This window comes from Pezoporus occidentalis, unplaced genomic scaffold (assembly GCF_034315485.1).
Source record: "Pezoporus occidentalis ecotype Australia unplaced genomic scaffold, CSIRO_AGI_Poc_V1 ctg73, whole genome shotgun sequence".
Lineage (NCBI taxonomy): Eukaryota > Metazoa > Chordata > Aves > Psittaciformes > Psittacidae > Pezoporus > Pezoporus occidentalis.
Window position 1 is genome coordinate 1362333 of NW_026916082.1, and position 27239 is coordinate 1389571.

At 38.7% G+C, this 27239-nt stretch overlaps 1 protein-coding gene across 1 annotated transcript; it reads right to left on the reverse strand.

Annotated features, from left to right (window-relative positions):
* Positions 1-232: 232 nt before the first annotated feature.
* Positions 233-27175, reverse strand: PCGF6 (polycomb group ring finger 6). Its single transcript, XM_062601949.1, has 11 exons — positions 27172-27175; positions 26334-26845; positions 24705-24804; positions 23422-23518; positions 22781-22836; positions 21920-21979; positions 20913-21021; positions 17096-17123; positions 14964-15062; positions 8708-8794; positions 233-1858 (listed from the first exon to the last, which is right to left on the reverse strand). The coding sequence occupies exons 1-11, from the start codon at positions 27173-27175 to the stop codon at positions 1802-1804; spliced, it is 1209 nt and encodes a 402-aa protein (XP_062457933.1). The 3' UTR covers positions 233-1801.
* Between the last annotated feature and the right edge of the window lie 64 nt (positions 27176-27239).

The window sequence follows — 27239 nt, forward strand, 5'->3', positions numbered from 1 at the left end:
ACTGAAATCCTCATTAAAAGGAAAGTCACAGATTTCCATGTTACTCCAGCTGAGGATACCACACAGTTAGCTCCAGTGAAGATTCTGGTATGAAACTACCCTTCACCACTGAACCTCCTAATTTAAATTCATCATTCTATATAACCCCAGAGCACACCCAGCAGTTTCAATATCAACTGCTCTAATTCTAAGCCTGACACAGGAAGCATGACATGGAAATACAGGAGCTCAATTTTAAGTTGGCTAAAATAAAGTTTATTTTACTGTTACAATATATAATCTCTTATCAACACAACTCACAAAGTGTTTACAAAATAATCTCATTTTTTGCTGCATTTTAAACACTACTTTTATACAAACTTCAAAGGTAAAATAGGAATTTGTAGCTACAAATGTTTTTGTTATTTTAGAAGCATTACAATAATTACTTTAAATAAGACTTTTTTTGTTACAGCATCACCTTCACAGACGATACAGAACATTTACTGTAAAGACCTGAGGAAAGATTCATGAAAGCTTTCTTTAAACAAAGGATGCCAGTCCTCTTAGGCTGGCAGCAAGCAAGTGCATTTCAGCTAACCTGGGTGCTCCAAAATGCCTTACAAAGGAATCCCCCCCTTCTCCCAGATCTGACTATAGGGAGGGGACCTGGTACATAATGGCAGCTTTCATGAATCCCCACACTGATGACCTAGTATGCAGCAAGACTGTTAAGACACAAAACTCTGGTCCTTAATGCTGTGCAAGAAACCATGGAAACAGAAAAACATAATTATTACAGTTGCCACAAAATCTAGTATGTTAAATATGTTAAAATTAAAGTTCCTTAATGTCCTCTGTGACCCTGGCAGTAACAAGCTAGTATTATATTACTCAACCCTGGTCTCCACTACAACGCACTAGAACACATTAAAAAGAGCGTAAAAAACTACCATCTCCATGGCAGCTAGAAAGCTATGTGCTAAAGGATTTATGCTCCTGCTAGTCAAGTCAGCTGATGGATCTTACATGACAGCAGAATGAGGCTGACAGTGATTATTTTACATACAGCAAGCAGGTAGAAAGAGGTGCTACCTTTTTAATTTTCATGCATAGTTTAACCAGCTCACAGCCGGCTCATCTCCATTAAGACTAGAGATGCATGATCCACCATTTGGTATAAGCCAAACTACCAGCAAATATATTTCCAGTGCAAACGAAATTGTTTTTCTTCAAGAAAAACAATTAAATTTAATGCTACTTCTCAAAACCCAATGCTTACAATACATCATTTTCTACCTATTTTGGTCTGCATTTCTAAAGTTCCCTTCCTCTTCCCAAATCATATCTGAAGACAGATGATCACAGTACACTTTATTTTTCAGGCAAATGACTGTCTCCTCCCCAAGATAACTTATACTGCCCACTGAAGATCATCCCTGAGAGTGCTGTTCTAGCTAGACACTTAGAAAACAAGCAATATCTAATAGTTTAGAGGAAAAAAAAGGCTGTTCACCCCATGAGATCTTGTGGTTTTAGGAAGTAAAAAAATGCAGCTACTCTGAGCATTTCAATTCCCTGAGCAGAGTGAAATTTGAAGACAGTAATTTGTAACACAAAGCATAGCAACATCTATAGCTGTACTTACAGAAGCTGGTTTTTGACAATGGTAAAGTCAGACGTTACATTATAAGCATACAGTAGTTCATGGTAGTTCCTTGCTTCCAGTCACAGGAAATATGATGCCCTTCTTTGGTGAGAAACAGCAGTGAAGAAGCTTGATGATTTCAGATTCTTTTGCCTTGTAATATTCTACCAATCTTTACGTTACAGTCATTGGAGATACCACCACGCCATAGTGCAGAACAAGTAAACCATCCTAGAGAGAAGAGAAAGAAACTATCATCACACCAATTCACCTTCTTCATGAATCATTTCTGTCACCGCCTGTTATGACAGTCACTACTGCATGGTAGAACCTCAGCTTCCATCTCCCTCACCATTTTATACTGTGCCCCTCCATAGAGTGAATGAAAGTTTTGAAATATCAAAACAAATAATTATATTCCCCTCTACTCTTTGAGCTGGAGAATGGTGTCAAAAAAGTAGTAAAATCTGGTACTTTGCTTTTATTTTAAAGTTATACTGAGATTATCTCACCTTCATACAATAGGTTGTCATTTGCAACTCATGTTGCTTTCCAACATGATACCGTGGGGCAGAAAGATGCTGCCAAAAGCTGTACTGGAAGAGTGCAGACTGCTACTACACATTAAGTCATGTTTCTCCTCTTTTGAGACTGCTCCACAATAAAAAAACCTTTCATCTGTGAAACTGGACACTTCCTGACTCATTAGTCTTACTTATGTCACTTATTTCCCACACAGTTGGTGAAAGGTCTAGCACTCACAGTCTGCTTCCACCACTGATCCACTGGAAATCTGACTTGTTTAAATGACCTCTTATATGGACAGGCTTTAAAAAAAGTTTTCTTTTGAAGAGAGAAATACGTTAATCACGTTAGAACTTTCTGCCATAGACGTCTTTATAGTAAGATAACGCATGTTCCAGAGAAGTTATATACTTGGGGGGTGTGGGGTGTGTGTGTATACCAGCCCATTAAAAGAAATTAAATCTTAAAAAGTTAATTATAAAAACAATAGTAAGACTCTTACCATTTTACAGGTTCTGTGTTATAATACAGTAACAGTAGAAAGTACCATATTGGTCTAAACACAGTGTTTTGGAAGAATACATATATAATAATTTGTTATGAATGTAAAAATGCTTCTGACTGGATGGTGTAGCCTCAACTACTCACAAAAAAAAGAAATCTCTGAGTCATTTTGCACTGAAGGAAATTTAAGATCAAGAAATTGATCTCAAAAAGGCTGTGCTTTTCCATGTCTCCATGACATGATCTTTTTAATTCCCTTAGGAATTCTTTTCAGACAGTGCCTATCAACACCTCTAAGTTCTGCCTGGAAAATGACCTTTCCTTTGAAAAATAGCCTTGTTTTGCCTCCAGTGCCACAAAGTTCTTTCAGCAGAAAAACACCCTAATTGTTATTGTGTATAATTATTTTACTCTCTCTTCTACCATTAGTTGCTTTAGCTTTGTCTAACAGCTAAATGGTGGAAACACTGGAAACAAAGCTACTGCTCTGGGGGGGGTGTGTGGGTGGAAAAAAAGTGCAATATGTTATTTTCAAGGAAAAAAGAAAGTGGAACAGCTACTGAAGTTTTCAAATGTGATGGTGAAAGAAAAGAGATTCATAGCAAAGGAGAACAGATCTGCAGCAGCAATGCTTTCATCAATTTAGCCAACACGCTCATTTAGTAAAACCTGAAACTCTGCTTCTGGTTACTGATATTTTCATTTACTTAAAGAGGAGATTAATATTCTAAGTCAGGAAAAGAGGGCACCAAAAAAAAGCCAATTAAAAATCCCCCAAATTTAAAAATGTAAGGTCCTAAGAATGGCCATGTCAGCACAGACCCAAGGGCTAGCCAGCCCCATGGTGAAAATCTTGATAAAAATACATGAAAAGGGAAAGAATGCTACCTCCCTATAAATTTTTCCATTTTCAAAAGCCTTTCTCAGGAAGTTCCTGAGCACTAAGTCAACGTTGCTTTGTATTGAAGTGTCTTCTGATGACTTGACTTCTATGAACTTGGTCTGTTGCTTCTGAATCTACAAACTTCTGGCACCCAGAAGTCAAACCTAAAGACAATCAAATCCAAATCACTGGGCATGGTGATGTCAGTCATAAGATCAAGACTGAAGATCTGAAAAAGGGGTTAAAATGGAGGCACTGAGAAAACTGGATCAAAGTACTATTTTAAAAGAACCATTAAGACCAACCAGAAGGCTGATGCTGGAAAGGGCAGCACATTAGAACACATACAAAGGAGACTATAGTCAAGCTACAACAAATATACTTGTTCCCTAACTCTACAGCTACAGATGATACAAATGGCTTCAGAGCAACAGCAAACGTGCTCTGTGAGTCTCATGCAGCTTCACTTTCATTTAAAAGATGCTTATGATGACAAATGAGGGCCTAGTGTAGGATAGGTGCCAACCAACCTTAAGGTCAATGGGCAGGCATGACAAAACCTTATTTTATTCCTGGTTTGTTATATTAGTGCCAGCTCACTAACACTCCATCTTCTCATCCTGCTAATAACCAGAAATCTGTTGCTAATTCCTAAACACATATAAGAGGAGACAGGAGTTTTAACTCACTTCATGCGTAGCATAAGGTGGGAAGACTGCGTTGCAACATGAAGAAGTGTTCTCACTTCTTGTCAGGTAGAACAGGCACTGTGAAGTTACTTATGGACCTTTTGACACACAGTAAACTGTTACACCTTCACAAAGGTATACTTATTCCTTGTGCTTGTGAGCTACTCCCACTGAAAAAGTAACACACATTCAAGCTTCCTTTTTTGGAGAACTGTACTCAAAACACTATTTTTCTCTACAGCAGAGTTTCTTCAAGGTAAGAAAAATGCTACAAAGTATTCTTTTATGAATGAGGTCTCAAATGTCCTATTTGGCAGTAGGACATTTAAATTTATCTATCTACACAGGAAATACCCCTGTTAAACCAAAGACCAAACAGACTGTAATGCCTCTGTACAAACAGAAGTTGAGAGTTAAGCCAATACTGGCACTGCTTACTCTGTAATTATTCACTTTTTAAGCACTATACATTTCTATATATGTTCAGCTGCTTTCTCTTGGTACTGTTCTTAAAAAAAAAAATCCAAACGGGGAACTGCTCATTATTATTTCACTGTTTATTACAAATCTCAAATCAGGCCAAATCAGACATCCCTCCTCCTCCCCACAAAAGCAAAACTCTCCAGTGTTTTTTTGCCACACATTTGTGAACCTGACCTAAGAAAATTGTACTGTTACGTTACACACAACCATAAACTTTAGAGTGGAACTGACAGACCAGAACATTACAGCATATACACTTTCTGATGTTATAAAGCAGTAGCAACCAGAAGTGCCCTGCTTTCCAAATTCAATATCCCCACAGCAGAGAGTAAACCACTTCCACAGCAGATGTGCGCTAGAGGGTCACAGTAATTAACTTAGATCACAGCTCTTACTGCCTAGCTCAGGAGAACAAAAAAATACGGCAGCACTGGGCTATAAAAGGTGAGAACTACAGAGACCATTATAATCTGCAAGACCTCTGCGCTGAGGGCCAAGGACATAAAGGAAGCTACTCCTCTTTCTAGCTTTTCCCATGTGTGAACTTACTACATCCATCAATGATACACTGCTCTGAGGAGGTCAGTTTCAGACAAGTGAAAATAACTAGCAGCTTGGATCACACTGCAGCAGAGGGGAGGGGTAGAAATTATATTCCCACGTAGTTAACAACAATCTTCCTTCCTCAGCTACTTGATCAAATTTTTAATTACAGGCATATCTCAATGTTTGGTTACAAAATTAAGCCTTTTAAAAGATTTGTATCAGTGTCTTTCATCTCTTTTTGCTGTAAATTTAAAATAATTAAAACAATTTTCATTGTTTTAGAAATTATATATGAAAAAAGCCACTTTGCTTAAATTATATGCAGTAAACGTTTTATGTTTTAGCTCTAAACAGAGCTAGAAATCCTACTTTCAGCTAATTAGAAAGACTCAACCTACCACCCAATCTCAGAAGTCTTAAAATACCTTCAGATCTACAGGATTAAACATGATTTATTGCTGATTTTTTTAGTCTTATATTTACTTCTTGGAAACTACCATGTTAATTGTTTCCATTCAAGCACTAAAATTTCTTGCCTATTTACTCCATAAAACAAGCTGAATAGGTTATGATGGAGTGAATGTCAGGAATATTTATTTTTAACATCAGATCACACTTGATCTTCCCACACTTGTTGGAAAGGCACATAGTAATTCAGAACAGCTAAAATCCTGCTAGCTTGTTCCTACAGAAGACTTATGTTGAGGCTCTAAGGCATCACTACACAATGTTACTCAGTAGGGAAAAAAAAAAACAAGCTCACTCCAAATCTTCATAAGACAATCTTGAGCATTTAAGAACCATTCAGGAGGAATAAAAGCCCCTAAAAAATTACAATAATTATGGTCCTAAAAAATAAATCTCACACCCAATATGTTTTGCTGCATTGTGTTGGAAGAAACTTACAATGTAAATGCTGCCAAAGAATGCATGTTAAAACTAATGCCTTTAGCAAAGAGAAACTTACCTGCATTTTTATATCACTTTTCTCAGCAAAATAATAACTGCTGTCATCAATGAACTTGCAAGTAAAAAAACGTGACTCAAGAGCAGTTATTTTCCTCCTCTGGCAGTGTCTGTACTTATCTAAATAAAACCCCCCAGTGTTTACTCCTTTAAATGACTTTGTACTGCGTAAGTAGCTACTGAAGCAATTTTCTTAGCATGAAGCATCTATAATGACCCTCAGAAACTGTAAATGACAATGGCAGTTCTGAAGAGTGTTTCAGTATCCTAGTGAGAACTGCTAGGAGCAGCCAAGCTCCAACAGTGGTTTGGAAAGGCTGTAAGGTTCTGATGGCACAGGATGCCCTTGGAGCTCAATGTAAAATCCATCAAGCGCTCTTCTGTAGTTGTAGTTGCACTGGGCAAGGACAATCATGCCCCTCACTGAATTTCAGGTCTTGGTGAAAAAAGAAATAATCCTTACCATTTGTAGATTTGACCTATCTTTTTTTTTCTCCTGGATAATTGTCTGAAAACATATTTCCAAGGTTTTTTAATCCTGGAAATGCATCCTTTTGATTTCTGATAAATAATACAATGTAAGACTATAAACTATGAAACTTCTAGAATTATTTCAGTATCAAGAAGCAATTGTGCTTTATTTCTAACATTCCAATTGCAACTATTTGGCATCCTAAGAGGTTCTGTAATGAAGAAAAATTAAGGGTGAAACTGAGCTTTCAAATTTCCTTGCTAAAGTGAAAGCACAAGACTCCACAAAAAGCAAAAATCTTCTCTTTGCCCAGTAGAGCATGCTTGCAAGAATTCATCACTAGCATACTGATTTTGTAATAACGAGATTTGAAACATCACTGGAGAATGTATCTCAAGACAACTGTTCTCCTTGTGGAGCTGCTGACTGGTACTTAGCCACTAAAGATCAGTCAGGCAGACCCAATTCTGACAAGAAATGAAAGACACTAAACTTCAACTAGACAGATCATGTCAGAAATCAAACTAATGAAGTTTTCTTTAAAGTGTTTCCCTAAGAGCACTTCTCATACAGGAAAAGCTTTTGTGCTAAGATGAAGTCTAAAAGCATGTACATTTGACTATACCCCTGGACTGAGAAATAAATCACCCCCTGCTATTTACTGAAGCTTTCAGTAGAGGACACTTCCATCCCTATGTGTTGACTGCTGTATTTACTATGAGCTCATTATGCTAGAAGCAAGTTTGTTAACAGTGCTGGCTTCCTCTTGGTTTCTATCCCTTGCTCCCTAAAGTAGGTTAGGTTACACTTTATTTATTTCTGCATGTTATTATATGAACAGCTAAACCATCAAGTATGGCATTTATTCCTTTTGACTGCAGAAATGGAGGTACACACAAGCCTCAAAGATTTTTAATGGGTGCCAGCACTAGCATTAGCCACACTTGTCTGCCCTGACTAGGGGACTCCTCCTTGTTACTCAGATCAGGTACAGGTGAAGCAGTGCCTAAGACACCTCAAAATCAACTTTCCACTTGACCCAGAAATCCTCTTGTGGGGGCTTGAAAGGGCTCAGCAGGAAATTTACATGCAAAAGATTGTGCATATGTGTGCACAAATAAGTCAAGAGAACTGAATTTGTTATTTTAGCCCTTTTGCCATCTCCTCAGTGCCAGCTTAACTACACCCTGCAGTAGGTGAAGGTCTGTGTCACTGTGTCTTCTCCATTCCTGCCCACTGCATGTCCAAGGCTATGTATCAAGACAGATGGGTTCACTTGAGCAGAAAATATCTATCTAAATCCTATTTCTTCCTACTGTATTGGATTAAACAGTAACTTTTCAGATATCCAAGTTTACATAAACAGCTTACCATTCCTCACAATTTTACATCTGTGTCTTACTATGCACTGGACAGATCACTTCACTGCTTTTGCTGCACTTCTAAAATGGTATGACCCTTCCCATTATAAAGATGCTTGAAAAGATTCCCAAGGAAGTAAGAAAATGCTTTCTTATTTGCAGAGCCAGCAGCACTTAAGACAGTAAACTATCAACAAGAAATTGCTGTCTATACACTCAGGATTGGTATATTTGGTTTGTGTTTTTATAAGCAAGGTTATGTCCCTGACCTAATCACAAGGCTGGCCTTATTTCAGATGCTTCAGGTCCTTCCATTTCTTGCAGAGATGCAACCTCCAAGGAGGAAGACAAGGAATGTTAATTGAAAGAAAGGCTGGTATGATTTATCACTGGTAACAACCTGTTTCAGAATAGGAAAAAAACCCACCACAAAGCCCTCATGTCCAGGTCATTATCAAAGGATAAAGAGTACTCTTAGCACATGGTGTACTTCTCAACTCCACTTGCAATATAAAACACATTTTGTGTAAGCTGGAAAAATTTTTCATAGTGACTTCTTCAGACAAGCTGCTGCTACCTGCGAGCTTAAGGAAGGAAGCCTTTTACTTTAAAACAGAAAACCTGGAGCAAAGCCCAAGCTGCCGTATGTACCTGTACTGCACTCTCTCCTATCGCTTGACGAATTTCCCTCAGAGTCTGGTAGTGTTCTAGGAGGTGATCACCACATATTATGTCCACCTGTGAAAGAACATAAACACCATCAAGTTCAACCTACCTTTGGACAAGTGAAATGGTAGCTAAGTCCTTTAAAATGGATCACAAGAGTTCAATTCTAGCATGTTAGACAATAAAGGCATCTTCACCTTTGTTGGCCAAATGTATTTAGCACAGACAGCGCTGTTGCATTGCCCTAATGTTTCCTACCCCATGCCCCTAACCTGGAGCTCACTTCTGGAACAGTTTTATTGTTTCACTCCCAGTTTTGTGCCTCCGCTGAAAAAAGTTCTCTAGTAAAACCTGTGACAAATTTAATGTGCATTTAGAGCATGCATTAAAACAATCCCCAAAACATCCAGAGTCATTCATTAGCTGCAAAAGACGGCAAGGTGTCTGTGCCGCTGACAATGAGCCATTGCTACCCTCATTCCTACCTTGAGTGAGAAAACACGTGAATAAGCCTGCTTAGTATGACTGTTTGAAGAAGTATTTTAATAGAAAAGCTCATTGTATGCCACTGTCAGCAACCACATCCCACAGCCCTCTTTCGAAGTGCAATCAATAGCTCTGTGATGCAAGTAAAGGACGTACTCAGCAATTCTAAGTGATGTCCTCTAATGCAGCTAAACTACGTCACTGAGATCTGCAATTCCACAGGAGGCACTTTTATTAAGTAACTACCCACAAAACCAGTAATTATTTTTTTTTGGGGGGAAAAAAAATAAATAAAATGAATAAGTGGGCTATTCTGAATTCCTTGCCTTGACTATTATAAAAAATAAGCCTCTTTATGAATTTACTTCGCATAATGCAAATCCAGTCTCTAACATTCTAAATTAGAGCAGCTAACACAGCACTGTTTCCCTCTCAACTGCAGCTTGGTTACATTTTGCTTATGAGCAATTTTTAGATACAGAAATGAGAGCTGTCATCTGTGACTTACAATGACAAAACCTCAAAGTTAAAGTTAAGAGCATTGACAACGAGCTGTCCAGCAGCTTTCTGCAAGGAAAACATCTAAGCTCTGCCACTGCAGTAGTGGGGGAGCATACTGCAATATCATTATGTATTCTCTTCCACAGACACTTCACTATAGGATACACTCTGTGCTTAAGCTGTTCAATTCCCCTGGATTTATGCTCTTCCATGTGCTGACCCACTCTCTCTCTCTCTCTCTCAGTCTTCATGAAAAGATTTGGGAAGATTTATGTCTCATGCTGGCAGACTGCATTGTTGTGAGAATCAAAACACAGGAACTCTACTCCTTGGAGACTCAGAAAGGGCTAATTTACCTCACCATCTGTAGAGTATGAGAATGATGTGGGATACTCTGTTCATGTTAGGTTGAATTTTAATGCACAGAAGATATGAACTGCTCAGCATTACTTTTGATTTTAGCTTCTAGGACAAAACCAGCAAGTAAAAACTAATCTGGATGTAACATTAAATACTGATTATCTATTGATACATATATACACACACGTGTATACATTTAACAGCAACATTTGATGCATTTAACACAGAACCTGTAAGAAATATATTTCTTTTTGAAAGCTAGCTGCAGTTATTTCTGCTGTTTCCTATGTATTCTACCCTCTAGTTATTACTGCAGGAAGGACGACATATCTGCTTTGCTCTTCAGTGATATACAAGTTTAATCACTTTTGCTTTATAGACTTTCTTTTATAATTTAAAAAAAAACCATTAAGGCACTGAAAACTCAACCTTGCTCTCACTGAAGATACACACATAGATATTTTATATATTCTACAGAAACAGAAAATCTAATCTATTTGCCCAACATAGGATGCCAATGACACAGTGGCAACTGCTGACAATGTTTCAAAACAGAATCAGAATGCTTGCTTGAAAATATCCCACTCTGACCCTGCTGCTCCAGTTTCAAATGCTCATCATTAAAGATTCAGTATCTTCTAATACATTGCTAAGTTTTTCACATTTAATGTTAGAGTGCTCTGAATACCAAACGTCCAATCAACTCGTTCCAGTACCAAAGTCTGAACTTCTGCCTGCTAATTTGATGCTAGGAGTCATTCTATAAGGACAAGAGAATAAGAACATAAAATGAAAAAAACCCAGCTCAGCATGAAAATCAGTTGTGAAACGTGTCTTGGAGGAATCTTTGTGCCATACAAGAATTAATATGTTCCATTGTAAAAGAAGCACCAGCACCTCAAGTACTATGGATTTACTATAATTTCAACTGACAGGTGAGATTGAAGCCAGCTAGTACTGATAGGCAGTGAGGAAGCAGTAAGTATCATTTGACCTTTTGCTGCAAGGAAACATGAAGGTGCTGCTGATGTACAGTCAGTCTCCTAACAGCTCTGTTAAAATTCTTATTAAAGCAGCCTTTCTATTATGCCACTTACGCTCTTTAGGTGGCATGTCATTAGCTATTTCTCTAAAAGCCATGATAACAGTCAGTTATATGTTAATACTAAGTAGGATGGAGATAGAATTGGAAAATATTCATGCAAGGGACATTCCACATAAAATTAATACCAAGGAACAATTTGGCCCAGAAAGCAGTAGATTCCAGTCAGTAGTTTCTATGCCAACCCATACTATCCAGGGAAGGATAAGGAAAAAACAAAGTTTTAGAGATTGACATGAGTATTTGGGCTAGTTATACAAAAAGCTGACAAATCTTTCCATTTCTCTAGCTGCTATTTACTTTTCAAAGGTACCAGATACTTCTATTCCAGTGTCTAAGACTAGCATAAAGAAACTGCATCAGCAACTACGCTATGCGAGCGCAGACTTTCTTCTGGTCTTTCCCTAGGCTGTGGTTTACACACATCTGATTACGGAACATTTCCATTCCATAGGCTACATTAAGGAATTCAAACCAGCCAAGCTGCAAGTCTTTCAGCAGTCTTTCACAGACTGAAAGGCAAGAAATACTGCTGCAGGATGACCTCAAAAGAAATAACACTTTGCAGAAAATTTCTCATTTTCTCCCCACTCTTCCGCAGAATGCAAACTATACAGACGTGCAGTAGATGCTGATGCCAACTACCTAATGGATTCCAAGCAACATAGCCTGTGTTTAACCCAAATTAAATGTTACCTACTTAGTTATTACTAAAAATTCCAGTCGCTCAAAAATTATTTTCATGCATCCCCCATCAAATTCCAGCAATAATATTCAAGACAGACCTTGTCATTAGAAATATAAACACCTACAGAAAATTTATGGCCAAAGCACAGAGATCAAAACAAAGCACCAGAAAGAGTAAACCACAGTCTGTCAGCTCAAGTGGTAGACAAAAATAAACAAAGCCTTAACCTTTGAGATAAACTATGAAATCTGAATGTTAATCCATTTGCAAACTCAAATATGGAAGTCTAGAAATAATTTGAGGCCTCAGACTAGGAGAAAACATACACAGTGACTTCAACTGCTTTTTAGACTTTTATTTATACTGTCACGAGTCAGATTGCTTATTTCACATTTTCATTAACCTCAATGCAACCCACTTCTGCAGGTTAATGAAAAAATGCAAATATTATCTAATATTCTACACAAATTAAGTCAAAGAGGTCCAAGCACAGTCAGTAGCTCAAAAGAATGAGTAACATGCTTTCTACCACTTGGTTGCTGAACATGCTTTAACAGGGAACAAACAAAATGTTCCAAAATAATACTTTCACAGACTGTCAAATTAAGCTGATGCTCAGTAGGAACTGATCCCAGTCACAAAATAACCACACCTAGCCTCCTTACTAGAAGTTTCAATAACGAAGCCAAAAATGCAACTGAAATACTAAGGAGAGAATGGAGGAAAGACTCTGTGCCCTCCTTACAGTCAAATCTTTCCAAGCACCAGGTAAGGCACAATTAAACACTGTGGCAGGAAGTTTTCTGGAGATCAGTGCAGTGCATTTTAGCACAATAATGCCAGAAACGTGCATTTCTGAAAGAAATTTCCTAGCTTCCCAAGGGAATCTAGTTCTTGGACTCTAGTCCCAAGCTGAGCACACCAAACTCTTGCTATTTTACATAAAAATTGATTATTTTAGGTAACAAAGAAGTGGAGAGAGATCAAAATCAGAATTCAAGAAGTAATACTAAAAAACTTTCTGTGCTTAGTATCTATTTCTTCTTTAACATATTTTGGGGAACCCTACAGGAAATTAACCACTATAGTCCTCACTCATCCAAATTTCTAAAACCAACCAAGCACCCTTTACATTTATATACTTTGCACATATGGTTTCCAACCTATTTCCCTAAAATCTTCTGCTGTGCTAATTTATATTCAGATTCTTCCTAGATTTTACAGTTTCCATTTTATTAGTCATCCAAGGAAGCTGAAGAAAAACCATGTCTCATTAGGCTTATTAAATCTTCAGTGACATATCTGACATATCTTCCACTTTTTGTATGTTTACCAACATACAAACAACTTCAATTCTGCATACTACAATGAGAAGGTGACAGCTTAGTACACACATTTCTTTAATCTTAATTTCACTGTCATACAGGGATTTATCAATCAGGACAAGAAAAATGCTTCCTGCTTTGTTTCCCTAATTCTCTAATCTTTTAAAAATAAGCCTGAATATCTTCAAGAAATCAGTCATCATTTGTGGCGTGAAAATCAACTTCAGGTTTCCAGTGACAAAAAAAAATACTTACTGATAAAATAATAGGAGCGGATCACTTAAGAGGGGGGGAAACCAGCAGCCAACAAATCTGACTGTAGAAGAAAGAAGATTTAACATTTTCTCCAGACAGGCAGGGCTTGCACAGAAGAGACCAAGAGGTTAGAACTAGCCCATGACTGTGCCTTACACTCCAGGATGGCAAACTGAATACTAGCAGTGACAAAAGTAACTGGGTGAAAGGAAGTCTTGGTATCATCTGCTTTTGAGACACAGTAATATTTACCCATTAGGAGTGGATCACATCCTGCTGGTGGCATCCAAGCAGGAAGTATCAAATGGGAGAAAAAATCCTCAAGTTACCTGTGTTACGTGACCTCAAGATTGCAAAATCTGGAAGATATCCAACATGGAGGCCTAGCTTGACTTTGAAAGATGGGTAACTGCACTTTCCATTACAGATGGCTCAGTGCTCCTTAAAACTGAGATTCTGTTGTACTACAAAAGAAAACCCAAACAAAACAATTTCTTCCCCTCACATAAATGACTCAATGTAAGAATTTTTTCTAGCCTCATTTTTACACTATTTTTATTTGTTCACAATATCAAGTTACCACCACCTGAAAGCTACAGACTCTCACTGAGAGGAAACCAGCAACTGAAAATACATTACTTCCTCAGACTGATGAATAATTTATATCTAATTTGCTTTGTTGCCACTGAAAAGGTAAATGGCATGAATAAATCCTCATTACTAAGGCACACAGTCATGCTGCATTGTCTCAGACAGCTACTGCTGTATGAAAACACAGCCTTAACTCTATAGCCAGCATTTACCTTTCACCATTTGCCTATATACAAGTATCAGCTTGATTTACCAGTAACTGACAGCTTTGAGAATCATTTACACATCATGGAACTCCTGCATCTGCTCAACTGAATGGTTGCTGAACTACACTGAAGAATTGAAAACTGGTTTTGACACATAATTCCTATCAAAATGGTTGATAAATATGAAGTTAAATTCTTTTGTACCGTATTCTGGTCCTTTGAATTCTTATTTGAATGCACGTACCTGCATCTGTGTTTATACCTTACATTTACATACATCTTTCACTGTATTCACTCGCAGCATCATTCTTTCTTCGCCATTGTTTGCTTCTTCAACATTCAGTTAAATTTTACTGTTATTCAGCTCCTACCTGTTTCTGCCTTTCATATCCTCCCACGTTCAACACTCTTCCGTCTATATACTCAATTTTATCTTTGAAACAGTTATCTTCTGGTTTTGCATTTAACCTGCTGAAATCTTACATGGCACTTTAGAAACTCTAAGCAAATAATAAAGTATTATAATGAAAATTTAACCATGTTGCAAGTGAGTTGAGTTGCTCCTTGTGGATCACATTTCACACATTTCATTTTTTTAAATCCTTATGGTATTAAAAGAGCCTAACATTACTTTTTAGACTCTCATGCACAATGGAAATATTCTGTCTGAATGCAGGCATTTACACTGATCACAGTGAACTTGTAAATGCCACTGTAAGTCACACACCTGACAAGTAGGGTCCAGATCCATTTTTCTTCTGAGGAATTTCTCCACATGTCCAACTGTTGCCTCCCCGGAAACACGCACAAACTTCTTTTCCAAAGGCTGCAAAGAATAAATGGAAGATTTCAGGGTAACATACATTTCCAGCCATCATCCCTTGAAAACCCCAAACCCAAGTGAAAGCCCAATAACAGAGGGAGACAGCTTAAATTTTTTGACCTTTCTCTGACCTGCTTCCAGATTACCTCATATGGAAAGAACTAAATATGTATTAAGACTCCAGGGTCAAACTTCCTGCTGTTTAAAACATTTAAAAATAACCACCTACTGACTTCAGTCCTGTTTCACTATTGAAGTACCAGAGAATGATACTTGCTATTAATTCTGCATAGAAATTAGTATTACACAGCATTTTAAAAATTTCTGCCCTCACAAGCATTTACTCATCAGAAGCACATGAACTATTTCCTGAAGTTTCCTTATTTTCCCCAAATCAGGCTTGTGTGCCAAACGCAATTCAGATAATTAAACAAAGTTATCTTATAATGCAAAGAGCTCATGTCCTTTAGCATTCTAGAAGTATCATGGCTTGGGCTGGAATTACCGTAATCCATGAAATTCTAGAATCAATTAAAATATACTACTATGCAGAACACAAGGGCAAGACTAGTCTGAAATCTTTTTGTATCATTTCTAAATACATTCACAGCAAAAACTGCACTGATAAGACACCGTTATGCCAGCCTCAAAAACATTAATGTATCTCTCTTCTAGGATAAAAATTTAAGCAGCTGACTGGTGACACTGGCATCTAAGCAAAGAGGCACAGAGGCAGCAGATGACTGCATTTGGTGTGATAAATGGATTACTTCTTGTGTCAACCAATTGGATTTTTATGTTGACTTCTGAACAGCTGTGATTTACTATCATGGTTCATCATATGCCTTCAGTTTGAAAGAAGGGTCAGAGGGTCATGGACTACCCTTGAATTCAATCATGAATTTAAATATGTATCTATGATAACTGTGGTTTTGGAACAATAGATTGATTTACTCATGTACAAGAGCTAGAAATGAGTCAGACCTGATCTAGGGAACCAATCTGCTTCAAGCTCGATGATGCTGAATTTATACTTGCTGCATGTATAAATCACAGTTTATGGCCACAGATCTGTTTTCTCCTCACCATCCCTGCTTAAAAAAAAGCCCAACCAAGCAAAAGTATTCGTGCTAACTCCACCATTTACGTATCTCTTAGATTCTATTTTTCTGTGCCTTTCCATTTTTGAATCCTACAATTCCAATATGGTAAAAGGTAAATGCAATATATACAGAATAATTTTAAATTACATCTACTTCTTGCCCATGAAGAGTCTTGTTTTCTCAATGTTTAGGCAAAACAGTGGCATGACACACCCTGAGCATCTATAACTACAGCATATGAAATCATGAAGGCAGTAAACAATGTGTAGTTCGTCTATGAATTTGTATCGAAACAGCTTAGCAAGAAGAGCTGTATTGGAAGAAGAGCCATATTCTTTAGCAAGGATTAGGAATACTATTTCTTGTTTGGCAGAACAACCACTGTTCAGTCAAACTTTGTTAGTGAAAGGATGAAGAATAATTTTTCTGCTGACTAAGGCAGAGTGCAGTCCAAAATCTGTATATTTTTGTTATATGCTTAAGTGCATAGCAGTGTATCATACCTCTGGCTATACTTCCTCTGAATAACCTGTGCAAGCTTTCCACTACAATTAGAGAGTCTTCCTCAGAAACCAGTATTTTAGACAGTGTCTACACCTTTTTTTCAGGATTCCAAGAAAAGCCACAGTAGCACATCTTTTGGAGAGATGTGCAGTAATAAGAAGACAGAATCACCTAGGTGAAATTTCATTGTCATTTTAATTCTCCCACCAAAACTTCAATTATGTAGCCTCAGAAGCATTCTTTTCTTATTCTGTGATGCTATATAATAATATGTTTGAAAGTACACTGTTATCCAAAGTTGATTATTACTATGATGATGAAAGTTCAGGCTGCACTTGGTGCAAAATACCCCAAACTAAATTAAATACATTCAGGTTATACATATTTCTGAAGTAAATCATAAGAGAAAAATTCAAATAACATCTGTACCTTAAAGTTCCCTGTGCCTTCATTAGCTCTAAAAAACAAGAGAAGAGTAAACACAGTCAATATTGAAAAGGTCCACAGTCAACACCCTCAAGCTCTTAATTGTAATAGTGACTTACTGATTTAGCAGTGTGGCATATCGATCTTACTTCCTGAACCAGCTTCCTCTCATTAAACTCTAATACATGAAATGATATTATATGGAATTTATGTATATATCTTTTTCTTCTACCCTTTATTCAGTACTCTACCTTTCTTTTGAATTTATTTATGACTTTTAGGTTTGTCTACTGAAAATGGAAAAAAAACCAAACACACAGCCTAAAGCCATTTTAAACACAATATAACATTTATTTTCATCTCAGCAGGTTGTAATATTAATGCTGCTTAAACATCCATACTTCATTACCCTTGATATTTGGAACTTTAACAGACAGTACCTAAGAAGTTGTTGCCAGAACATGCCCAACCACCGAAAAAGCTTCCTGGGCCAGCTGTTGGCTTTCTAGACTATTTATATCACAGGATTAACACTAATGCTATCTAGGAACTCAGAAAACCAGGAGCTGTTTCTGTGGAAGGTGAAATACACACAAAGGTAGCAAATGACCAATTTCCCATCTGGCTTTAACAGAGGCTGATTTGCACAGCCTGAGAATGTGATTTACTACTGATCATTTATACTCCACACCTCCCATCTTGTAGTGCAGCATGTACACATCTCCATTAATTAAACCCAATTCATGACATTTCACTATTCTTGGATTGCATTAGCAAGAATGTACATATGAGGACTTCATTGTGTTGGAAAGGGCAAAAAAATCAAACATCACTATAAATCTCCTATACGTCTACTAACCATTTGCTATAGCAAACAAATGTATTTGCAATGTTTGTGCAGATCACACATTAGCATGGCACTTCAAGTTATTGTAATCAAGTATCTCCACCTCTCAATATGTATCAGAGTTAAGTAAAACTATCATCAAATTCTGCCACTGAAATGAAAATTAAAGTTACTAAGAAACAAACACAGAAAAGCTTTTCCACTATAGCAGTGGAAATTCTTTGATACAGTTCCACAGCCACAGGTGACGAGATCATATACTCTAGTCACCATATAGTCTCATAATTTTAAAGTAACAATATCTGCTGGCTGACCAAACCCATTCCAAGTTTTCTTTATGCAAAATGCTTTCTTAATGTCTCATCACCAAAATAAACTCTTTGATTTTGACCACTGAAAAGGAGAACATTAACCTTTAAACATATAAAGTATAAAAGATGATCAAAGGTTAAAAAAGCCACTAAAACAAAATGCAAAGTAGATGCTGTTAAAACATCTTTTTTTTTTTTTTTGTTGGATACATTCTGTGCTTCCCTCCATCCAAGTAACAAAACCACAGTGGACAGTTTCACCTAGTATAGATGGTTTTTGCACAATATTACCTGCTTCAATGGCAACACTGGAATGGAAGCTTGAAATGAAACTACCAGAAAAACAAATACAAGAACGCAGATTCAAAAATCCTCGTTGATTTGACAGACAGGTAGATCCATGTTTACTATTTTTGAGGTCTAAATTGCTTTTGGAAATTAAAAAAAAACAAACAACACGAAACAAAACAAAACACGTATCTGCTGAGAATCACAGGAGGGGGAAGTAATGAGGAGCATTTACAGTGGAGATCTAAACTGAAGTACTTTCACTACAGTGAGTTCAAACTGTATCTAATCCTGCAGCCAAGACAACCTAAGTGTTCCAGCCTGACAGGGACAACCCTCGAAGTAATATCTGATTTTCATTTTTTTAAAGTCATTTTACAATGACATGATCATTGAGGAATAGTAAGGGCTTCTGGTGCAAAGCACGCTCCCTCTGCCACCTGCTGGGCCAGCACAGCAGTGGCTGGCACCCACCTTGGGTCTCAGCATGGGCATCATTCAAACTCTATCTAGATGGCAACTCCACGAGATACAGTCACAGCCAAGGCAATAAAATAATAGCATGTAAGTCCCTAACCCAACATAAATGTAGGGTAGATGGCATTTGATTTACTCTTTCCTACTGAGATTTTAGACACAGCATTTTACCTTATGTTTGTATATACCGATTTCATCACATGTTACACAATGGGTAAAATGCCTGAGCCCCAGGTCACTGGGACCCTGTACCTGTAAAAAAAGCCTTTATAAGTACTATTAAAAGCTATATTTAAGTTTCAAGTGTACAATACACAATGGTCACATACTGAACAGCTTTGTAATGCCTTTGCTTTCCTCTCCAAGAGCCTCTCTCAACACATGGCTTTTGGCTTTACTTATGATGATCCCACTCTTAATGCAAAAGCATTAATTTCCTCAGTCTCATTTCTTCAACACATGAATGTATTTCCATACCATCCTACTCAGCAGAATAGCAGTATAATACCTTGTTTAAAAAGAGGAACCTGAGGCAGTGTTGAATGGTAACCAAGAACTGCAATTGCCAAATATGGGACATCCAAGATTGGATTTGTCTGTGGAACTCTTGATACTATGGTTTTAGTCATAACTCCTACTGCTTTCAGCTGTGCTTGTGAAGATTCAACACTTCGGCAACTCAGACATAAAGAAAATGAACACTGAAATTAAGTCAGATATGCAGATTCACAAGGATATTCTGCAGAACAGTCAGGCATTGTTTCCTGGAGGTTAAAGTCTAAGACTTTCTCTTCCTGCAGTCCCACTCCTCATCTATTTAAAGACATAGAGAAGCCACGTAACAGACAACACAAAAATGAAGCAAACAGAATGAAAAACCACACCCCCCACCTGCCAGACCAAAATTTACCATGGAGGAAATCTGTTCTGCACTCTGAATGAGACACCTGGGAGACACTGGACATAACATACAAAGATTAAGACATGATGCCTACAAAGAATGAGGTTGAATTGAGATGGTATGCTTCGCAGCTATAATTTCCAGATTTCTGAAGGCTTAATTTTACATCATTTATATAATAGTTTCTTATGATTACATACTGCAGGCTCTGAACAGTGGTGACAAAGTCAGGCCAAAAAGTAGGCACAATCTGAGTAAAGGGGTAAGAGTTGCACAAGAGGCAAGCCACTCCTCCCTGCAATTGAGCTTCTACACTGTGTGATGCTAGTAGAGTAGTTACAGCTTTCAAACCTTTCTCAATTACCCTCTCTCATGTAACATAACCTCTAGCATATAAATCTGCATATGGACAAAGCAATACAATTTCTCCTTCTTGTGTTCCTGAAAACAATGCAAGTGTTTGGGCTAATTTCTCCCTGACATCCTACGGTTAAAGTGTCTCATCATACAAAAGCTTCAGCAAAATTCATTAGTCTGTGAAACTGTCAGGCAAACTTAACAGTAGACCACGGTATTACCCCCACATATAACATATAGGGGAACACTACTTTTGCTGCCCAGATTGTAGTTGCAGTCCCAGAGTTTATGAGCAAATCCCAGCATTACCAGCACTAACGGTACTGACTCCTACAGGAATTAAGGCAATAAAGAGTTTTACAAGTTTTCTGACTGGTTTAAAATTAAACAATTACATGTAAATTTTAAAATTACACTTTTTAGGAAACTATTTTCATAGGAAGACACACCTTACAAATTTAAGTATGTTCAACATCTAGCTATGCATACCTGGCTGACACTACGATAAGTTAAAAACAGCTTTGAGATAGAAAAGAAACACACAATCAGTGAAAACTAAGAGCTAGTTAATATTAGGTCCAACACATGCCAGCAGCACCTCACTTCAGGTGCTTGCTCTTACATTTGCCCACAACTCACCCAATGAACTCCAGCAGTATGGAGATGTCAAGCTCTGGTGGGATCCGGAACACAGAGCCCAGAACTTTTCGAGGTCTTCCTCTGCTCACTGGAACAGGCTGTGGGACAGCTAAAATATTCAAAAAGCCAAAATGCAAACACAGCTTGAAATAAAAGCAGCTTAAGAGAGGGCCTACAAGGATGCTGGAGAGGGACTCTTTGCCAGGGACTCTGGTGACAGGACAAGGGGTAACGGGTTAAAACTTATACAGGGGAAGTTTAGACTGGATATAAGGAAGAAGTTCTTTACTGTAAGGGTGGTGAGGCACTGGAATGGGTTGCCCAAGGAAGCTGTGAATGCTCCATCCCTGGCGGTGTTCAAGGCCAGGTTGGACAGAGCCTTGGGTGACATGGTTTAGTGTGAGGTGCCCCTGCCCACGGCAGGGGGGGTGGAACTAGATGACCTTAAGGTCCTTTCCAACCCTAACTATTCTATGATTCTATGCTCACATGTGCCAAGCAAAACAGATGAGCTCATAATTTAAAAAATTACTAAATCAGCATTTCATACATTTCATGCTGTGTATCTGAACCAGCATCTTATTAGCTTTCAGGATGGCACTTCTCCAAAGAGCTGGTTATTTGACAGTAAGACAAAAAATAATTGGAATAATCCCTCATTTGTCAACAGACTTTGAAGTTTTTATTTTTATTCCTTTATAATGTCTCTAGTGTATTAAGGGCCATAAAATAAATTTAACACACATTTGATCTGTATTTCCTGGTTATAGGCAGAATATAATGGTTAAAAAAAAAAAATCCCACAATCCAACTGCAGTCTGGGTTCAAGTACTGCCAGTTCCATCTATCTTGTAATCTGAGAACTGTGACTAGGCAATCAGACTACCAAGAATCCCCTACTTCCAATATTACATATCTTCTTTAGATGTGAGCTAGTATTTCAAGGAAAGCCCAATAAATGGCATATTAAACACTTCCTTAGTGATCACACAATGATTACAGCTCACCTGGTTTGGGCACTTCTAATCCTCTTTCTTTATAGAAGTCATGCATTTGTTTTTTCTCCCCTGAAAAAAAAATAAACCCAACACAATATAAACCAGACTAAAATGTTATTTCAGATGCTGAGAATATCCAAATAGTTTCCAGTGGTCAGAGCAGTAAAAACTTTCCAAGTTCCTACAGACCTTTATGAACACTAGTATTCCATATGAGGCTGGGACACTTAAGATACCCAGACTAAGAGTCTGTTAGTAAAAACTGAGAAGAAATCAGAGAAACTGGTGATAAATTATGCTGAAATAGCTGCAAAAACTAGTATCCTTCTGGCTGTCATGACTATTTTTATATCATCTTTAGTCCATATATATCCACTAGATCTGTATATTTCACTCAGTCCACCCAAGTGAACTGTGCAGATTCATTTGCTCCCAAAGTTCAAGGTAAATGACATGAGAGCGTGAGCACATCTAAAAATCAGAAAAATAATGTGACAGTGAGAAACAAGTAAAAGCATTTGAGGGAATCAGTCTTAGCAACCTTTTTTCAACTGAGCCAAGTGAACTTATTACATGGAATGGTATTTTCTCTACTTACACAAAAATATGACAATTAAATATTATTTGGATGTTTATCTGGATATGGTGTTTGACATGAAACCTGTGTTTCATAGGATACGTACCACTGTCCATAGTAGCATGTAGCAACCAAAAAGATGCCAGTTGTCACAGGTAATTGATGAAGATTTATAACCAACTATTACAAAGCTATTTTAAAGAGTCTAGAGTAGAAACAGGACTTTGAATTAATCTGTTTTCTGTTCAGTCTTTTAAATCTCTAGATGGTAATAAAAATAGAAAGGGACTTACTTTCCTCCAAATTGACAACTAATTTATAAACTATGTCTTGCAGTTGTCGGTCCAGCCTGTTAAAGAGTAAAAAAGAGTCTTTGGTGCAATACAGAATGGCTTTCATTAAATGGTTATAGAGATGCCAAACACGCTGTTGAAATGCGACACCCAAAGAGAAGGGTGACAGAGCAAGAACTCTATATCTGTCTATATTCATGTCCTGACAGAAGAGCTCCAACAGAAGCCATGTAATGTTAAAAGCATCACCCTTCCAAGAATTCACATACCATTTGAGAAACTAAAACCTCAATTTTCAGAGTTAAGTATACTATGCCAACAAAACTCTGTTTAAAAGTAAATCAAAGCACATAATTAAGATCCCATATCACCTGTAACACAGAGCAAATGCATAAAAACACCTGGGGAGGGGGAACAAATCCTAAGAAGGGGTACAAACTAGATAAAACAAATTGAGCATTTTATCCTCACTGTTGTGATTAAACTTATATAAAGAAAAAACAGTCTGTTTCTTATCACTCTTCATTCATTTGAAACAGGAAAGCACTACAAGTCTGTAAAACAGAACATTTAAAAGCAAGCATCCCAACTTGAAAAACACAAACCGGCCCAAACCCATAAAAATGGCATGAACTTATTACCTGATATTATAAAGGGGTTGTGTCTGATGTACAACAATATTGCATTTTGGACACCTGTTGCTATAGTAGAAGTGTCTCACTATGCAGCTTTTACAAACTGTAAAGAAAAGAAACCCCATAGAAGTTACACATCATTACACAATACCATCTGTTTAAGCAAGAGGAGCAAGTACACACAGACCTCTCAAAGTCTGTCAGAGACAGAATTAAGCAATTTGTTCAACTCAGGTAAACAGAAGCTCTCTGCTGTTTTCACTGTACATGTACTTTAAAAATTTGGAAGGAAAGCTACTAAGTTTAAATACTTAAATAACCCACTACCAAATCAGCTCCATATCAGCCTGAACACATCAGGCCTTTCTGTAACATTTACCAGGAAACTTCTGAGAGACCACCACCAAGTTGCACTTGCAACATTATGCTGTCCCTACTAGACAGCTGTGCATTTTCCAGAAGTACAAACTGTCCTGAATGTTACATGGTATATATCAAACTAGTGAGCAGCGCCCCATGAAAGGGAAGGTTAGGAGGGGTGGGAGGGCATGCTCTTCCTCTGGCAGTGGCTGGAAGGACTAAGAAGCTGTAATTCTTGGATTCAGGTAGGAACACGGGAATGGCTGAAAGTGGCAACTTCACAGAAAGTTTTATTAGCTATGAGAAAAAAACAGTTGTGTTAGCAATGGAAAAACCATTAACACAAGGATTGAGGGAAAAAATGACAAGAGTACTGGAATCTGTTTTTTATTATCCAAATATTTCTACTCATCAGATCATAGACTAACGGCTCCATGGGTGCATATAACCTTTCTGTGTCTGAACTGGTACTTCCACACAGTTGCTTACTGAGTTTTGTGAATTTAAACATATCAACAACAGTTTCGGAAACTCTCTCGTACCTTGTGAGCAGAGCCACTCAACCTTTTCTCAGTTATATACTCAAATTCCTAGAGCCTACTCAAAACCAAATAGTTAAAAAAAAAAGAAAAAAAGAAAAAAAAAGAAAAAAAGAAAAAAAGAAGTAGCTCCTTTTTGTTTTATTTGGGCTTTATCTTTCCCTACATCTTCTCCCCTCTTAACCTGGGAAACTAAACTGACTTCATGATTGATTGATTTCATGATTTTCTGATGCTTAAAACATCCACAAACATATTTTCCTTAAGGAACTGAACAAACAACATGTCACTGCAAACAGAGAATTGTCTTTGTGAAGCCAGAACATCTCAACAGCTGATTATTGTTTGAATTTGTAGCTAAACTCTCAGAATGAAAATACCGATACTTACAGGTGTGCAGACATTCTGTAATGGTTGTAGCATCAATAAAGTAACCTTTGCAGATGGAACACAGGATGTAAGGGGTCAACTCTGCGAGATTTATCATACGCTACAAACAAAGACAGTTTGTAAGAGTTTCAATACACATGCTAAGCCATGAAATTTCCACAGCCTTAAATCAGGCAAAAAATCCTGATTTTCCTAAGACATCAATCAATCCTTATACACAGCCCTTTTCTAAAGACTTTCACCTAGTTTTCTGAATTGACATTTCTGTGAATGGCAATCAAATGGGTCTCATTAATCATACCTAAAAAGCAAACGATAAATGATTCCTTTGGGAAAAGTTATTTTGGATAAACTTTAACAGAATATCAACTGATCAGCAAGCTTTAAGTGCATACTGGTAGCACATAATAATATATTTTCATGTTGGAAGTATACTTTCTCAAAAAAGAACAGATTTATTCTATAGCAATGATCCAAGATCTGCCTGAAAAAGGTAATGTGTTAGATTTTTTATATTGTTTCCTCTAGTCTCAAAGCCAGAGTAAAGGGCTTTCTTTCCCTCAATGACACCAGTCACTTTGCCCATATTTTCTTTCGTAGAATCATAAAACAACTAGGTTGAAAAAGATCTTTAAGATCAAGTCCAACCTTTACCCAGGGACTGCCAAGTCCACCACTAAACCATGTTACTAAGAGCCCCATCTACTTTTTCAGAAGTTTTTTTAAGTGTTTAACACTTCCAGGGACAGCGATTCCACCACTGCTCTGGGCAGTCTGTTCCAATATCTGATCACCCTTTTGGTGATGAAATTTTTCCTAATATCCAACCTAAACCTCCCCTGGCACAGCTTGAGGCCATGATCTCTTGTCCTATCACATGCCTCTTGGGAGAAGAGACTGACCCCCACCTCACTATAACCTCCTTTCAGGTAGCTGTTGGAACAATAAGGTCCGCCTTGAGTCTTCTCCGGACTAAACACTCCAAGTTCCTTCAGCCACTCCTCATAAGACTTGTGCTCGGATCGTTCACCAGCCTCACTGCCCTTCTCTGAACATTCCCTCTACCACCCTGTCAAGCTATGCCAAGAGTTTGCAAGGGCTTCATTTACATGAGACAGATAAAATTAACTCGGGTAATAATAAAAAGCCTATCACCACATGGATTACATTGCCTAGACACGGGTCCAGATTCGCACCTACAACTTTCTAAAACATCTAAGTTGACATCCACTGCTTAGAGGACCCGGTTGGTAACCGCGGGCTGCTGCAGACGCGGGGCCCCCCTGAAGACACAGCGCTTCACACCCAGCAGCATTCCCACCGCAGGGAGGGCTTGCTCCCGAGCGCCTCGTGCCCTCCTCACGCTCACACTGCTGCCCTCACCTCAGGGCCGTGCGCTGCCCCGCTCTGCCCTGGTCGCAGCCGCCCCGGCCCCCCACAGGCCCCGGCCGTGCCGCTCTTGTGGGACATTGTAGCACACAAACCCCCCACCCCCGGCCCGCAGCCCCGAGCCGCACGCTCCCACCAACGGAGCGGGGCCGAGCACGCCGGGACCGGGGCCTGGCGCGCGATACAGCCGTTGCGCGGGTGGCAGCCGGTGCGTCGCCGCCCCCCCGTCCCCGCTTTTACCTCACGGTCGTCGTCCGAGTCGAGGTCCCCGTCGTCAGTCCCGAACCGAGTCCCGGGGTCCCCCTCGAGCTCTTCTTCCTCCATCTCCTCTTCGTCGTCGTCTTCGTCGTCGTCCTCATCAGCGCTGAACTCCGAGCGGCTCCGCTCGAACTCGAAGGGGACGGGGTGCGCCCCCGAACAGCTGGGAGCCCCTTCCATCTCCTGATCCTCATCGGCCGGGCCCGCGCCTGCTCCATCCCCGCCCGACAGCCCCAAGACCACGGAGCCGACGTCCACCTCCATGTCCACGGCTCGGGGTGAGGGGCGGGGACCGGAGCAGACGCGGGACCGTCTGCCGGCCGCCGGCGGGGGACAGCAGAGCGCAGCTCTCACCACAGGCCTCCTGCGGCGCGGGGCACGCCGGGAACTATAGTTAGAGCAGGCACAGGACTCCGCCGCTGCGCATGCGCCGAGGCTTGTAGTTTTTACAGCTTTTTGAGTCTTTTTGTTTTTTACACTCGACGCTCCTTCGGCTAATAATGAAGCGCAGACAAATGCTTAATTTATCACAAAAGTGCGTCAATCATGAGATACGAGTTCCATTCAAAAGGAAGTTTTTATTCTGTAATATCACAAATCTGTATTTACCAATGAAAGAAGCAGCAATATTAGAAATACCTGAAAAACCAACTGACCTAGCCGTAACCAGTTTAATTCGGAGTAAGTCCAGTAAGGGCACACAGTCCAGAGGCCATCCTTTGTTCACTCTAAGAAGTGGCCTACTAACGCCGAAACAATCAATTTCTGAACGCGGTTTCCCGCGTATGTACACCAGGAGCGGCACTGAACTTCACAGTACCCATCCGCACAGTCACTATCCGAAGGAACACTTACTTAGTGCTAAAACACCTACAGCGCAACAGGCGC

Coding starts and splice junctions, on each gene's coding strand:
- PCGF6 (XM_062601949.1), bottom strand. Junction 21,980..22,780: donor AGTTGTCAATTTGGAGGAAA/GTAAGTCCCTTT, acceptor TTTTTTTTTCAG/GGGAGAAAAAACAAATGCAT. Junction 15,063..17,095: donor AAGGCACAGGGAACTTTAAG/GTACAGATGTTA, acceptor TATTCTTTGCAG/CCTTTGGAAAAGAAGTTTGT.